Source organism: Hirundo rustica, chromosome 6 (genome assembly GCF_015227805.2).
Source record: "Hirundo rustica isolate bHirRus1 chromosome 6, bHirRus1.pri.v3, whole genome shotgun sequence".
NCBI lineage: Eukaryota > Metazoa > Chordata > Aves > Passeriformes > Hirundinidae > Hirundo > Hirundo rustica.
Genome location: NC_053455.1, coordinates 32214315 through 32232138, shown reverse-complemented (window position 1 = coordinate 32232138; position 17824 = coordinate 32214315). Strand labels below are relative to the sequence as shown.

The window sequence follows — 17824 nt, the reverse complement described above, 5'->3', positions numbered from 1 at the left end:
TACTCAGCAAAATAACATTTATATTGCAGCAGCAGCAATTAATGAATAGCAAAAAGTACCAGTGACAGATTCTTTTATATTGCTGTCAAATAGACAAAACTTACATAGTCATGTTGAACAAGCCAAAAGCTGCTGTAATTATTCCAGCTTTCCTCACAGGCTGGCCTCTTTTCCTGGGGAAAACATATTGCATCTGTTCAGAGTGATCCAGGGAAGTACCACAGAAGGTAGAAGGAAGATACATTATGAGAACATGATGAAATACACTTGAGAATTTTGAAACAAATACAGTTTCAGAAGTGTGTCCATATGTTTCTACATCCAACATCAAAATTTTCTTCTGCTTTCAAAAGCCATACTAGTCAAACACACAGAATTCCTATTACCATCAAATATTCATTCATTGAAATGTATTCATTGATTTACATTCAATATTATATTCTACAGAAGGTGGATTTTAGTTGACTAAAAATAATGGCATCTATGCACCATTCTGCATCCTGCAAATTAGTGATAAGCAAAATACTCCTCTTGGCCATGAGGTGAGAAGTGGGTGACAGGCTTTGTCTTTATGCCTCACTGCATTCATCTATTCATTTTGAAATCTGTCACCTCAGCTGACTGAGCAGTTAAAAAATGAGAGTTAATGATAAAGGATCAAATCCATATCCCATCTTTCCTCAAGAAGAAAGGTCATTGAGCTTGATGAGATCTCTGAGTACAAGTAGTCTGTTGGTTATTTGATGAAAATTTTGATTTGGCAAATTCTTTGTTATTTTGGAGGTAGAACTAGAATTTTGACTGGGATCTTTGCACGCAAGGGGAATTTCTGGCGGGTCTTTGCACCTCAGTTAAACCTGTTCTTCTGGAACATCTGTTTAGCAGAAAAGAGACTTCCTAAGATGCCAAAGTAGTACAAACCACTGTTGCCAGTTTGTGGGAATGTATCCAGAATGTGCTAAACTCAGGGCACTTCCAGACTTACGAAGTTTACAGTCAACTACTGTAGTTTAGAGAGCAGCTGGACTGCTTTGGTCTTTAGTGTGATTGTGTAGGATCCCTGCTAAGCCCTTCCGCTTTCACTGTGTCCCGAATCTGTAGCTCCTCAGAATTTGTGAAGAATCATGTCTTTCAGCATATAACTGAAATACTTGAAATACTTTCAAATAAAGTAAAACAGTAGGCAAGAAAGGTTGGCCAGCTCTGCTTTTGAACTCACGATAGACACTTGTGCATGCATCTGGTGCATTATGGTGCATGTGTATCCTTCTGTATCCGTGTCCAGTATCTCTGTAAAGCACACAGGTTTAAGGTGCTGACTGTCGTGGTGCATGCACACATTTTGCAAGTACAGATTACCAGAAGGCCTGGGTTTATAAAAGCCCAGGCTGCTGCATAGAGAAATACAACAACAACCACAAGTGTTTCTGTTAGTCACCCAGTAGTAACAGCTGTATATGGCAATGGACAGCAAGGACTGGAAGTGTGTGTCAGGTAATGAGGTTACATTGAATGAACGAGACTCCTGTGCCAAAGACCATGGTGGGAACGGTCCTGGAAATTAGTAATGAACTATGGATTTTGTACTCTGACAATGGCTTGATAAGTCAGTCCTACCTAACTGTTCCAGTTCAGTTTTAACTGGGATCACTCATTTTATTGCAGAGTGGTAGGTGATTTTTTGAACGTTTGCTGTTATTTGTTTTCTATATTAAATTATAAAATGGAGCAGTTTAATTGCATGTGTCAAACTGCTGCTGTTAAGGGTTGTATCACAGAAAAAGCTGGCAGATTGATAATTAATGACAGTGAAGCACAACAATAGGATCAACAAAAGTGAATTAGCATGCGCTGATTTCTATGTGAAAGAGAAAATTACACTGTAATTTAGGGTTCTTCAAACTAGCACTTAAAACACAGAGAATTCTTTGGTCTTGACTATAATGTAGCTATTTCTTTTGAGAGTGGAAAGGAGCAAATTTACATGGCTGATGTCTATTTTAATGAGGCTTGCATCATTTTCTTATTCAAGCTCTTATGCTTTCTTATATATCTTTTCAGTTCAAAGACAGCTCACTTGACAGCTCAAGTGTTGAATAAGTTTTCCACAAACTAACTTTGATAGCCAGAATTTTTCATGAATCCAGAAGGTGTTCCTGCTGTACTGCCATCCTGCAAGTCCTCTCTTCAAATGAATGAAAACAGGTGTCAGCTGCAGTGTCACACATCTGCTTACTGGATGCTTGCTGCCTCCAACTAATTTCCAGATTGTACTGTACCCTAAAAATGAACAAGAAGGGTCAGGAAACTGGGATAGTAGATACTCTGTTTATCAAATTGACAAAATTAGCAGAGAATATAAAGATATACTTAAAAATAAATGCAATCTTTATGCAAATCACTATGCGGCTTCAAAAATGTATGCACAACACACATAGTATTTGTGCAGACGCAGTCTGCTCCAGGTGTTGAGAGAAAGTTTGGATTTGTTCCTTATTTATGTATATGAATATTTTCATAAACCGTATGCAGTCCTTAAATAACAAATTTTCTTCGAAGTATTAACAAAAGATGATCAGATGTAATCTGAAACATATCTGAGTATAACTTTTGTAATAAGTTGCAGCATGCTAGAAGTGCACACTCTCTTGTGCGCAATGTCACTCTGACTTTGAAAATCACCAAATGAAACAGTAATTTTGCCATCTGGAAATTAGACTTCCCATCAAAATCTACTTTACATTGATAAAGGTATTCTCTATTATATTTGAGGAATTGTTACAGTTCTGTCCATGAAGGAAAAAAATCCAAGAACAGCACTTTGACAAGCTCTTTCAAAGGATTTATTGAAGTAAATTAGACCATTAATCTAGCTAATCCAGTATCCTGCCCTTGCAGTGGATAGGGCTTCAGAATATAACTTCTGATTTGTACCTGCTCAGACAATGAGTGTTATTTCTCAGCTTCATGGTGATTTGTCACCTGCCTTTTAAAACAATCTCGCCGTGTTATACTCAGATGCCAAAGTTATCTTGTCAATTCTCTCAGAATTTAATAGCTTTCATAATTTATTCTTTTTCATGTCAATCTGAAGGAACAGCTGCTCACTATTTCACAACAAATGAAACAAATAGTTATCTTGTTGTCTGATTATATCAACTCAGTGTTAATATGCAATTTGAATAACAACTCAGTGCATTAAATCCACTAAAGCGAGGGAAATGTTCACTAGTGTTGATTGAATATTGCAACAGGTGACTCCTGTAGGAAGTGTTTGGTGCTAATTGCAGGGTCATGGAATACCAGCCTTAAGTACAACATAAAGTTAAGCAGACCTGAGTGACAAAAAGAAGTCTGCCAAAAATGTCAAAAAAGAGACATTTTCTGCAACAGCAAGGGAGGGAATTCTGCCTCTATTTTTTTCCAAATAAAAACCAAAATAACATAATCATTCAGTTCATTGCAATAAAATTTCTATCACATCTTTCCTTTTGGAATAATTAAATTCATTTTGTAACTACGTTAAAGATGATGTGCAGTGCTATTGGCTGGGTATGTTTTGATGGTAGCATTTTTTGATGCCTTGCACTATAGAGATGGTAAAGAAAATAATTTTAAAATGGTGAAGAAAAGTATATTATATAGTATAGATCATTCTACTGAAAATTCTAAAAATGCACCAAGTCCAGTAATATTCAGCTTTTTGCATGACAAAATAAAAACGCCTGAATGATGAACTAGTCCAGTGGTATGCTGCCCTCATAAGGAAAGATGTGAACTGAGTCTTCACCTGGTTTGAGTTTAGGCTTATTTGGAGAGGGAGGGGGGGTTATTGATTATTTTCCTTTGTTAAGTGACTTAGTATATATACAAACACATATATATATTCCATATGTAAGTAGTTACATTTCCATTCTATTTAACTTTAACAACAGTTAAATATATACTTGTTTGCTTTTTACTGTTCCTTCCATTATTCTCAAGCCACAACTGAAAGCAAGCCCACTTCATTATCCAGAATTAGCATATCCCCAGACAGGTAGTCTTGCTACCTATGAATAACTTTTAAATAATTAAACAAGATAAAATGAAACAGCCTGGAGCAACCTCTAGATAAGGTCCTGAGCTCCATCACACCCTAATGAGAAAAATGTACTGAGAGCGGTGTTGGACTGGTGATAGTGGCATATGTCTGACTGCTGAGCCTCAGGAATGCCAATACCAACCTCTGTAATGAATATGTATCCCTTGCTGCATTCCAAGCAGCCCCATTGGCAAGGATTAAGGAATACCTAGATCTTGAGAGACTTTTCCTATTACAAACTCTGTAATAATCTGAAACAATATCTTATTACATGCAGATACTACTTAGACAACCAATACGAGACAGTTGGTTTTGAAGAAGTAGCCAACAGTAGACTTGCTTCTTTCTATTTTCCTTCAATGACTGCTGAAGACTTGTGCTGGGTTTTGGAGAAAATGATCCTGAGATTTCAGAAGGGGCAGCTGATAAAATGTCTCTGTTCCCTAAAGAACAAAGGAGATGGTTTTGCTTGAGCCTATTTATTTTCTCCCAAAGAAAACAGTTCGGGCATTTTTTGTAGGCCATTAAGAGTATCCAAGATACCCAGGACCCTAAACAATAGTCATGATGGAATGCCACAATACTGCAGCCACTATTTCCTTCAAAAAAGGGGTAGTGTATAATTCTGTCTTACTGATTTCAGTCTACCAGCAATCTGCCCTTCTTTCTGCTGTATCTTGTTGCCTACCTCTTACAAAGCAATCTGACCCAAGAGAGGGGTGTAACCCAACATAAATAATAAAGTTGTGCAAGATGACTGCACTGTGATGCCAAAGAACATGGTGCTTCAGTCATTGCACATTGTGGAGAAAGAGTCTTGAGTCTTTCTGCCTGTAAAGCATAACTAGGGTAGAGGACACCTGAGGGTTCTCTGGTGAGATCAGGTGTGTGCAAGGTTGCGTGCACTGAGCTGTTTACTCAGTGAGGGAGTGTGGTCCTTCTTGTGTCACATAAATTATAGTGCACACAGCACCACGTCGTGCTAACTGCTGCTTATATTTCACTGAACCACGGGCAAGGAAAAGGTGCTGAGAGGAAAGAATTTTTCTTTCTGAGACATTTGAAAACACCCAGTTTCTGCTAATCTCTGAAAGGTCAACCAGAACTTGCGCAGTATTCCTAATTTTCATGTTTTCAGCTCAAACTCCAAAATTATTGCTGTAGTTCTGCTTTCGGATGCAATACAGCCAAAGCTCCCAAAGGACCCACAATGGCATTTTGGACTTGTAGTGGGGTATTTGCCTGAGGTGCTCATGTATTTCAGGTGAAGGCCTTCATGCAGTCATTGTTGCCCATTCTTTCAATGGCATTTTAAGTAGGAACAGCCTCCCATGAAAAACTTTCAGGATCATTGAAGTGAAAACATGCTGTTGAAGAAGCAATACATACAGTCGTAGCAACCAGTTAACTTCTGGTCAGTTGACAAATGTTAAATGCAAAGTATGAATTTAAAATAGTGGAAATTGGTTTTGATTCCTCTGAACCTGTGTGAGTTGTATTACTGAGTTTCTCCACTGCATGCCTTGAGGCTCTATATTAGCATCAGTACTGCTCTTAAATATCTAATGCTCACTTCAAAGTTTCCAGTTTAGATCTAAAAGGGAAAGAAAAGAGTTAAGATACCAATACCCTTCACAGTTACACTCTTTGTATGGAAGAATATCATAGCTCCCATTACACCCACGTTTCTTTGTGCACAGACCTTCTAACAGGATGGATTGTGCTTTGGCAAGCTGGAGTGGATAGGTATAGGTGGCTTTGCTGCAGAGCCCTCTAACAGACAAGAGAAACAAAGGATTTACTCCCACTCTTCACCAATCAAAGTCTGACGTGGAGCCTCACCCCCGTTTTTGCACACACCAAATGAGCTAGACAGGTGGCACTGCAGCCTGCTTGGCGGTCAGTAATTTTCACGTGTCAGGTGCCTTTATATATCCCTATCAGTTCATCTAAGTCACAATTTGTATCACTACCTACTGTGCCAATTGCATACTCTTAGACACTTGTATTAGCATTCTCCAGTCCCAGTCTAAAGTATCCCACTGTTCCTGTTGCCAGGCTTAGACAGAAAGGTGCCAAACAGTGTGGCGTTCACTTAATGAGGTTGCAGTTCCTGACTTGAATGGAGCAGCGTAGAATCTTAAGAAGGAAAAGAACTTGTAGTATTCTCTTAAAACACGTGTGTGTATGCTTCTGTATGTGTGCACACACAGACTTATATTACAACTCATAATAATTCCGTGCCACTAATCTGCTTGCCTGTTCTTTCCTGTAGCCCAGATGATTTACTGAATGCACTGAATGAGGGTATCAGCCGTGCTGATGTGATCATTACATCAGGAGGTGTATCTATGGGGGAAAAGGTATGCAAAATTTAAGTTTGACTTCCTACAATATATGTGAGAATTTCAAACCAGAGTCTGTCACCCAAGCTATTACCTTTGTATTACTATTTATTAAAAATGGACCTTACTTTTATTTGAATACTTACATGTGAATTACTTAAGGAAATAGTCTTCAAAGCTCATTCCCTTCGTTCTTGTTTCTGTACTATAGTTGCCATAGTACAACAGAGAAGCTTTTAATTCTTGACGCGAGCGATTTACAAATGTGTTTTTATTTAAAGAATGATTTATGTAGATGAGGAAGGTGCTGGGTTAATAGCCCATGAAGACAACAGACTTCCTTTTATTCTTAGAGCAGGTAAAATGTAGATAGAATTAAGGTACTTAGAAAGTACTTCGAAAAGCAACCAAAGTACATAAATGGCACTTTTTTTTTTTTTTTTTGACTCAGCACATCTGTTTCCTGAATGTGCCAAAGCTCTGTCTGTTACAAAAATAGTTTTATCACATTTTGCACCTGGTAGTCCTACAGACAATACATATGAGACCCAGTGAGCTGATATATTTGCCTTTTGAATCATTAACAGAATTGTTGATTGAGTTCCTGTTGATTATCCCTGTGCCAAAACCATCAGAGAAAATAGGGATACACAGATGCTGGTGGGGCATAGATGAACCTGCAGGACATTTGTTAATCATGACTTATGCGAAGGAAAACTCAAATTACTTTTTGACCCCAGGCTGAATCTGTGAGTTTGGCAGGTAAAATAAACATTCTTTTATAACTAACAGATACTAAAGACGGTCATTGTGAGGTGGGAAACATGAGTGCTGGTTTTGTTTGCTTTTCTGAATAGAAATCATATCATTGTATACATAATGAAAATGGATAATTAATAAAACCAGTGCAGATTACTTCCAATTATTCCCATTGTCTCCAGTATGCCTAGAAAAATAATCAAGGACAAGTACTGGTCTTTAAATTGGGAACGTGACAGCATAGTGCAGACACAGTAATGCTAAGAAGTGACTGGGCTGCTGAGTGGTCTTACAGACATTCAGACCTTTGGCTCATTTCTCCCCAGCCTGAATTTGAGGCCACAGCCTGAAGTCAATAGGCTCTCCATTCCACTGATGGTCTGCCCTCTGATACTGACCTTTCTGGAGTTTTAATGAAATAGCTGTGAACATCCAAATAGTCAACAGAACGTCAAAGAGGAGTTAATGCAGTTAATAATTAAGAGTTAATGCCTGGCTGAAATGAGTTGCTGCTTTCCAAGTATTTGAACACACACGTGCACAACAGAAGGGCTAACTGCCAGGGAGTTTCACATTTCCGGCTTTCATCTTCCCAGGTGACTGTTATGGCCCATGTCTTTAGCCTCACTAAACACAACAGATAGGGTACTACATCTTTAGGCGGAGCAATTGTCAACAAAGATTAAACAAGTAATTCCATTTGTTTTAATAACTGGATCAATCACGTTTATGCAAAATCATTTATCTCAAACTCATTCACAAGCCACCCACAGCTTCTTCTTTCTAAGGAACGTTAAATCAAACCACTGTCAATTAGACCATTAGACCCAAGAAATTACAATAATTACAGTATCCTGGAAAACTATGATTTTTACAGTACAGTATTGATTTCAAAAGTAGTAGATCTCTAAATCTACAACTAGGTAGCTTCCATGGCAAAATTTAAATAACTTGATCATTTAAAGTCTTAACTTTGAATGGTAAAGGTTTTTTTCCATCTTTGACATAGAGAATGTTTTAGTAGTAGGTATTTGTGGGGTGCTCTAAGATTCTGATGCTACAGATGAATTTTAAGGAAACATATGTCCTCATGGAGTCAGGTTTGGCACCTAAATGAGTCTGTTCTTTACTTCTTTTCCAAAACACTTTCTTTCAAATACTGGAAATTCCCCGCTGGGCTATAGCACTTTCAGGAGATGCAAATTTTCATCTTCACTTGATATTAATTAATTGTTTTGAATGCTTAGATGATGTAAAGCCACTTTGATATTACTTAATTTATTTTTTTTTTAATTAAACAGGACTATCTTAAACAGGTGCTGGATATTGATCTTCACGCACAGATTCACTTTGGCAGAGTTTTTATGAAACCTGGGTAAGAAATCTTTCTTCTTAAGCAGCCTAGATGGAGGCTACATTGGGCCAAATATCCTAGTGAAGTGCTTCAGTAGATTTCACTTTTCCAAATGTACTGTAAGCCACAGGATATGTGGGGAAAAAGCAGCAAAATCAGTGCTCTTCAGGTTAGTCATCATCTTTATGGGTGAAATTAACTGAAACAGGGAGATGATTTTTTATCAGAAAGAGATATTTCTCTCATAAGTGTTCCAAACCGGGTTTGGGGACTGGTGGGAAACCAGCAGGGTATAAACATTGCCACAGCCTTCAGTGCGATCATGGCGCTCACATTGACATTACCATGTAATAACCAGGAAATATAAGGACATTAAATGGACAGTTTGCTTAAAGAAGTTCTCATTTCACTTCAAAATTTGCATAAATTATATTCCTACAAGCAGTTCCTTGAGAGAGGTGAAATGACAGTTAATTTACAAAGCTTTGTCTAATTGGCATATTGAGCATAGTAATTTTAAAGTAAGCAGAGTCCTATATGTGCTTAGTTTGCCTCAGAAAACCGTTTCAGCATTGCTTTTCTATGCTGTGGTGCTGCTCATCAGTGAGTCTGGAAGTGTGCTCTGTAGAGAGAATGAAAAATCACACAAGTTGAAAGCATAGAGTTCCCTTTTCTTCGCAGTACAAGAGCAGAAAGATGTTTGCACCTCTGCCTCACTCCCTGTGGAGGGCAGTTTGTTTGCAAGCTGGGTCAGAATGGTCCAGCTACACAAGATCGAGCACAGCTTTGCAGAATGATTCCCTCTAGCCCAGAAGTGCTGTCACGGAGCAGAGCTGCAAGTGGGTGTTTGCTGTGAAAACAGACAAATACTTCTACTGTCTCTGCGTACAGTCTGGTAAAGAACTGCGTGTGGGCTTGGTGCTTGTGCTGCTCCTACCACCACCTCCTTTCCACAGAAGGACTGAGTGAGCTAAAAGCTTGTTTCCTCCCCTGGTGGATGTAGCCCAGGCATGGAAATTGCTCACTGCCTGTCATACTGCTACAACTGATGTAGGGAAGTCCCCGAAGCAGAATCTGCACTCCAGCCTCTGCTGCTGATAAGAATGGATAATTTGATTTAGAGAATTCAGAGTATTAAATTCTGGTTCTGGCTTACTTGTAAGCAAACCTAATTTTTTCTTCTTGTGAGTCCTCTGTAGACCTGCAGCAATAAACTTTTAATAACTAGCTGGAAAAACTTCAAGAAATGTTTTTTTTTCCCTAAGTATCCCTTTTAATTTTATGCCACAAGAAAGGTATTTCTTATTGCTACCAAAACACTTGCTCATCTGTTCTGAGAACATAAGCACTCTCTTTTTTCATTAGCTGTAGTGCAATAGCAAATATTGTATCTTGGGTTTTATTAACTGCTTCTTAAAAGATTGTAGATTGTGCTTACTGTATTGGAAAAAAAATCCCTTGAGTAGGTTCCAAGAGTGAAGTCAGAATTTGTTGTATGCCTGTATTTGATGTGCTTCATGAGTGCAGTGTGGTGCCTGGGATTTACCATCCCTCCATTTGATGTGAGAGTTACTGAGCTCATGTAAGGTTATCTTGTCTAGCTGCACTGACAGAAGGAAGTACTGGAAGATTCTGCCAATGATAATGTTGAAATGTCATGTGAGAATTCAGAGTTTCCAGTACATATGTGAATTAGCCGTTCAATTTTTTGTGCACTGGTTTTAGCAGTTGGAGATCTGGCATATAGTTCATGTTAGAGGCATTTTAAAACAGGAACATCAAACACTAACTTCCCCTGGTAAAACAGGATATTGATGAGTCTTAACAGATACTAAACTAGGTGATAATGATCAAAGTGCAGCAAATCTCCAAAGTTGTAAACTACCATCTGCTGACGAGGTGGTAGCGGTCAGCTCAAGATAAAGCCAAGGGAACCAGCCTAAGTATTGCTCCTATAAGGTATAATTTCTAATGTTTGAAAGCATTATATTGACACAGAATTCTTTTTTCATGGATGAGTTCTTTTTCTTTGCCAGCCACATTCTTGAGCTGTCACATTACTGTCCTATTTGTGTAACAGTAATAGCCCTCACAGCAAGTCACCAGAGATCACTCAGCAGCTCCGAAAGGCAGAGAGAGCTCTTCCTTGATAGACCTGGGTGTCACCTGCCTGCAGCTCTGCCCGTGTATCTGAATTTGTTCATCTGCAGACTAGCTAGCATTTGCTGCTCAGAAATACTGCTCCCTTGTCAGTTCTGCTGTAGAGACTGGAGGAAGAGAATGAGAGTCAGATTTAGATTTTTGACTACTAGATCATTTTCTTTTAGGTATCTCCTCTCCAAATTTGTGTACTTAAAACTTCAGAGTTGAATATCAAGAAAAATTATTCTGTCACCACAAAGAGAGGATTATACCTCCAGTATGGAATAAGCAGCAGGTGCTAATGAACTGCTGATAGGGAGATGTCCTTTCTTGTTTACTTTTCTTTTCCAAATGTTTTAAATTATACAGTTACGTTCAGTCAAATTCTAATGCAGATATTTAATAACTTTCTTTTCCATAGCCTGCCAACAACTTTTGCAACTCTGGATATTGATGGCGTAAGAAAAATAATCTTTGCGCTCCCAGGTGAGATGTTTTGTGGATCACTTTTGTTGCTGTGCATAGACGACAGACATGAAACAAAATAGTGACACTTCACAGCACCTGTGCCTGATGTTGGCCCCTAAGGAAGGTATCTGTAAGATTTTCTCAGAAATTTCTAGAAGAGATGGACTTACAGGGGTATGCTAAAGAGTTCTTTTTTGTCCCTGTCCTCAGAATTTTTTGGTACAGGTCTTACAATTTCTTCCATCCAACAATTTCCTTACATTTTTCACAGGGATGGTTTTTTTTCCTACAGCTCCCTGCGCCTTCACCATAAATATCCTGTGGGTGTAAGTCAGTGCATCCACTCTGACACACTGAAAATGGAGACAAAAATGAGGGAGTGCCAAGGAACGTGTCACGGAATATTTTTGTTTATCGTGCTCATGCTGTGGAGCCAAAAGAGGGCAGCATGGCTGCACCACTGCCAGCTGTGTGCTCTGGGAAAGCACTTGTTTAGAATAAAGATTCCCTTATGGATTTCTGTCCTTCTAAATGAGAAGAAACTTATTTTATTCTTATTGCTCTGGCTTTCCATGAATTTTGTCTACACAAAGAATCCTGTTCTTGATAAGCTGGTGGTTTTCAGACGTATCTCTAGTGCTTCTACCCTTTCTTGCTTTAGTTGCTGAAGTACATTTTCTTACAGGGGAGAGATTAGTGGAGCATCCATCTGATCACAGTATCTATTTTAGAACTATTGTCTAGAGAAGATTCGATATGTAAGACAGTGGTATCTGACAGGTGGTCATACACCTCTCTTTTTGGTCAACAGAAAACATATAAATCAGTAGGATTCCTCTCAGAATTTGTCCTAAAGCATTTTGCTACTCTGTTAGGGAATTGAAAGTTATTTTTCCCTTGGTGTCTGGGAAGCATTAGTCGCAAATAAAGAGCCCTGTCAGGGTAGAGCCAATAACTATGCACAATTAAGTCTGCTCCAGCCCCAGACAAACCTGGGCACAGGACAAAGGTGGCAGAAGAACAGAGGCAAGTGGTGGGGCCTGAGGAACATAGGGCAGTCTGGTCAGAGCAGGACCTCGGCACACATCAGGCAGAGTGTGGCTTTCAGCAGGGGTGCTTGCCCCTTGCCACATGCCACTGCAGTCTGTACTGCATACAGTACATAGCATGGAAAGCTCTACAGAGTCCTTAAAAATGAAATTGCTATAAAAACATAAGCTCATTTTCAGCATTGCAGAGTAAACCAAGAGGGCATCACCACCAACTGTTCTTTGTCCTCCAGGCAATCCTGTGTCAGCTGTCGTCACCTGCAATCTCTTTGTTGTTCCTGCACTGAGGAAAATGCAGGGTATCCTGGATCCTCGGCCCACCATCATCAAAGCCAGGGTAAGAAGCTTGTCCTCTATCTAAAAATTCTCTCAAGATGTTGAAGCACAGCTCTTTGGGCTCTGAAAGATTGTTGTGTTTGTGGAATCTGAGCCCTAGACCAGTTCTGGCAGTGGAAGGACGTTCACACAAACAGAGGCACATTCTCAGTCTCTGTTAACGGTAATATTCCATCCCATAATTTTTTAGAGTTAGATGGCCATCTAATGGAGCAGGATATACAGATGCAGAGGCAGCCATTTGCCAGTCAGGCAGGAAGGACACTCTCCTGTTTAAAAATGACATTTGTTATAGGCTATGGTAAAAAATGCAGAGAAATCTGTGATTATCTAGAGTTGGATAGTTCTGTATTAGCAATAGAAAATACAAACTTCAAAGCCTTTTTAAAATTTATATAAGAAACCCACATGACCACCACCCTAAGCAATATAAATTCCTTAAACTCTTCTCACTTTTCTACTAAATTATGGTTAGCATAACTCTATTTAATATAGAATCAAGGCATGTTATTATAATGTCTTCTTCTGGTTTTGATTCAAATAAAGTACCAAGGAATACATCACCTTTTGTCGCTTTCTTAGTGTTCTTGGCTATGCACTTTTCTCTTACAGCTTATCCCATGTCTTTCTTTTGTCCTTTCTTAAGCATCCAGATTTTAGCTCACAGCTAAAATATTCTAAAAGAGAGAGCAATTTGCAGTGACCTTCACTTTTGCATGTATTTTCCATTATGAGCCATCCCCTGTATGTCCTTTAGTTTCAAAGACTGGCCATTTTCCTTATGTCAGAGCTAGCAGGATTTTGAATGAGAATAAATTTTTTTCTTTATGCAATGTAATCCAAAGAGACCAGGCTTTTTTCCATAGAAATTCTATCTGTAAACTCTCAGTAAAGGAAAAGCTTTGGAATATTTCACTTAATACATGGATACTCCTTCAGATAGTTTGATATTGTGATATCACAGTGATATTTCCATAAATACTGCAGTCACTGCCTTCTACGGCTTTTTATCTTGCACTAGACACCATCTGACCTCAAAATGCAAGTTTTTGCAATGACTGTTTCTAAGGAAAAACAATTGAGCAGATTATTCCATTATCTTAGACAGTGCAATGGGAATGCATGACACGTTCATCCTTTCTTTTTTAATCCTACAGTTATCATGTGATGTAAAATTGGACCCCCGCCCAGAATATCATCGGTGCATCCTGACTTGGCATCACCAAGAACCACTACCATGGGCACAGAGTACAGGTCAGTGCCAGTCACACAGACTGACACACACTCACACACAGCCTTGCCTTCCTAAAGATGTGTCTGGGAACAACCAAGAGCGTACACATGGTTTTTTCATAGAACCTTCTTTATGTAGACTGATTTGCTGACACACTTGTGCACGTGCATACACATACATTAGTACAAAATTCAGTGCTGATATGGCTTGTCAATTTAACCATTAAAACATCCTTTATTTGAATAACGTGCCTTAATACATACACATTACACCTGTATGCTTGCATATGTGCACACACTCCTTTTTATAGACATCCACCAAGCTTACTTACAGTCAGGCACATTTGCTTCCTTGTGTTGTTGTGCATGTACTCAACAAACACGCATTGGGGCAGAGGTAAGAGCAATACAAGTAAAAGAAATGTGAATTTAGCTGGGCTGGAAAAGTTGGAAGGATAGCAGAGGCTCTAGATGTTCTCTTACAGCAGACTAAGGATTTATTAGTCATGTTTGCCGCCTAGGAATACTTCTGGATACTCAGCTGCAGTTGAGATAAATACTAGATTTGAATACTGGTTTGGCTATGTACTGCTAGAAAGCTGACTGTGACACTTTTGCAAGATATTTAGGTCCTTAAACAACTAATTGTCTTTTTGGTACATCCAAATAGTTCAGCAAAAAGCACTATATATGAGACTCCACAGGGAAAGTATTGGTTCAGTTCTGGGCCCCTCAGCACAAGAAACTCATTGAGGTGCTGGAGAATTTCCAGAGAAGGGCAGTGAACCTGGTGAAGGGTTTGGAGAGCAAGTTCTATGAGAAGTGGCTGAGGAAGCTGGAGGTGTTAAGCCTGAAGAAAAGGAGAATCACAGGAGATCTTAAATACTCTCTACAACCACCTGAAAGTAGCCAAGTGGGGGTTGGTCTCTTCTCCTGGGCAACAAGTGACAGGACATGCCCTCAAGCTGCACCAGTGGAAGCTCAGGTTGGATGTCTGGAAGAATTTCCTCTTGAAAGGGCTGTTGAATATGCTGCTAAGGGAAGTGGTGGAGTCACCATCCCTGGAAGAGTTAAAGAAACAACTGGACATAGCACTTAGTGCTATGGTTTAGTTGAAATGGTGGTGCTCTCTCAAAGGTTGGACTTAATGATCTTTGAGGTTTTTCCCAACCTAAATTATTCTATTCAGAGAGAATAAAGCTAATCAAATTTATTCTAGAACAGGATATTAAAAACATCCTAGACTGTGCTGATCTTAGTGTTTGTACAACTAGTATAGATGTACAAATTGAAAAATAAAGTAATTTTGATAGGATTAGCAATTTACTAGGACAAGATAGATGGTACAGATAATGTGGAAGGCTGGATAGGAAAGCAAACAGCGAAGAGAGTGACGGTTATGAGATCCAGTGCAGTGAGAGGCTGACTAAATCTTCACAGAGTTCTCTGTTTCCATCCACCTTGGAACAGCAAGATCCCAGCTCCATGAATAAATTAGCCGCATAAACATTTTCATCATAACAGCTTTTGTTTGTTGGACCATGTTGCAGCATTTGGAGCTAACTGACGACTCAACTGAAATTGTTCTGCCTCTCTCCTGTAGGGAATCAGATGAGCAGTCGTCTGATGAGTATGCGCAGTGCCAATGGACTGTTGATGCTACCTCCAAAGACAGAGCAGTATGTGGAGCTTCACAAGGGGGAGGTGGTGGATGTCATGGTCATTGGAAGGCTATGATGTCACCAGCAAGAGCGAAGCTTTGATGCATGTCCACATATCATTGACTGTATCCTGTAATATGCAACGGCACAGCTAGTTTTTCCGATTTGGATAAAAGTTGATCAGTATAGTCAACATCTTGAAATATATTTCAAACGGAATTTAAATAAATACCTTTTAAAAAAAAAAACTTTAAAACAAATCTTAACAAAGAAATTTATTCTGATTATATCAAAGCAACTTTTTCCTTTTCTTGCAATTGCTTTGTGTGTTCAATGCTAGTTCTAATAGCGGTAGCTTTAGTAGACAGCAGTAGGTGCCTGCAGAACTTGTGTTTTTTCTCATCTTTAAGATACAACTACTTACGCTCTTAAAACAAGGCTGTCTGCTTATTTATACTAGCGTAGACAACACTTGGATTTCCCTTATTAGTATGCTTCATAACCGCTTCACAGAGAGCTTCTGCTTGTTCTTTATCTTGTATCTCGTGTTGATGTGCACAGTGCCAAAAGCGGAGTGGCTGCACTGGGAACCCAATGAAGCCCCGAGGTCTCCTCACCTCGCCGCGCATTCAGGGATGTCTCTTGTCCCGGCAGCCACCCAGCTCAGTACTCTTGGGCAGTAACTGGATACCTTTTATTTCAACAAACAAAAAAATTGCTTCCTTAAGTGCTGACAGCCTTTTTAACCAATACATTTAAAAATGTACAGAACTAAAAACTAAAAAAAAAAAAAAATCAAAGACTGATCTTGTACAGATATTAGTGTTACCAGCATTCGTGTGGAAACTAAATGAGCAAAGAAATAAAACTAATGTTAAACAACTCTGTACCATAACATTTTCTGTAATGATATTGAAACTTAAATGAATAAAAAAAATCCTCAATCATTATTTAAAATTTCATCTGTTCAGCCTTGTTGTTTGAAACAAGAAAAGTAGTGATTTGAAAGGGAAATCACTCTTAAATCTCTTTGGGGTGGGGGAAGAGTGTAGGGAGAAAGAGAAATGGTATGTCCAGTCTAGGGCCTTCCCTGCTGTACAGTGTCATGAGTGAAACTACAGAGTGAGCTCTCTCTCACACCTCCCAAGGGGCAAAACAGAAGCAGCACTTGGAGGTGGGGTGGGGTTACAATCAGACTAATTGAAGCTGGAGAATACTTTTTTCCCCCCATATAAATTGCATAGGATTTGCAAACAGCTCTTGTACTGCACTGTCTGGAATTTGATAAATTGTCCTTTTTTCTTTTTTTCTTCCCCCCATGAGATAAGGACTTTTCAGCTCCTACCAGATTGTGTATTTCGGTAGCTTCACATTTCATCTGGGATTAAGACCACAGCAGTGCCCTACAAGACCTTGCTTCGTGGACTTCATGGGTAAAATGCTATCCCACCAACTCCATTTGTGAAGCCAGAGCATTTGTCTATCTTTATCTGAAGACTCAGTCAGTGAGAACACAGAAAATTTGTTTTAAATCCTGACTGCCACAGTGGACCAGAGCTGTAGTTCTGTAACTGCAGAGGGTTTCCCTCAGACTGGTTTTAAAACCAAACTCTGTTTGCTGTGAAACTCCCTGTGTGGGCCATTGCAAAGGTTGAAAGCAGGTAGGCATACACCGTGTTTGGAGGCAATCCAGGGATGGATTGTTCAGAGAAACAGTAACACGACTTGCTGATCGTATTTTTTTGTTCTGTCCACATTTGGGATCTCTCTGTGTAGCAGCAGGGTGGTACCAAATTAAATTCATGGGTGCCTGTTTTTACTGTACTGTAGAATATTTTAAACCACAGAAGGAAGGGAGAGTCAGGTTAACTCATCTGTGAGAAATAATGCAGAACACTGCCTATTATATGCCAAAGGATTATTATAATGTAATTAAGGGTTGTTATTATAGGCAGCATATGTAATGAGAATCAGAAGTTTATAACCAATAACATAAAGACTCATTAGCAATCAAGTTCAATAGTTGTTTTATAGGCAGAGTTTAATCCTTGTAGTACATGTATTTGATACTTTTGGATATAGAACTCCGTATTTACTCTGAGGAAATAGATGTAGGAGAGTGAAGATGTCAAAGGAGGAGTCAGAGCCCAAATCAGGCTATGTTATCAAGCAAAAGTTAGGGCTGACAATTAATGATCCTTATACTCTTACCTGACAGGAAACTAAGAATAAGAAGTAAGAGAGTAGATGTTGAAATGCTCAAGCACAAATTTTGCCAAAAACTTTATTTTGCCTTAGCTAGCAATTTGAAGTTAGTTTTTAATATCAAGGGGGGGGGGGGGGGGGGGGGGAAATCATGAACATTGTAATTTTTGCTGGCACTTTCCAAACAT

The 17824-nt window shown here is 39.1% G+C and overlaps 1 protein-coding gene across 18 annotated transcripts in view; it reads left to right on the top strand.

Moving 5' to 3' along the window:
* GPHN (gephyrin) overlaps positions 1 to 16388 on the top strand; it is a 275747-nt gene extending 259359 nt beyond the window's left edge. For all 18 annotated transcript variants that reach the window (XM_040066711.1, XM_040066708.1, XM_040066703.1 and 15 more), the window contains 6 exons: positions 6360 to 6447; positions 8490 to 8563; positions 11106 to 11170; positions 12435 to 12538; positions 13695 to 13791; positions 15374 to 16388. In XM_040066711.1, coding sequence (XP_039922645.1) covers positions 6360 to 6447; positions 8490 to 8563; positions 11106 to 11170; positions 12435 to 12538; positions 13695 to 13791; positions 15374 to 15507 — 562 coding nt within the window. In that variant the 3' untranslated portion in view covers positions 15508 to 16388. The remainder of the gene's footprint in view (positions 1 to 6359; positions 6448 to 8489; positions 8564 to 11105; positions 11171 to 12434; positions 12539 to 13694; positions 13792 to 15373) is intronic.
* The last annotated feature ends 1436 nt before the right edge of the window (positions 16389 to 17824 follow it).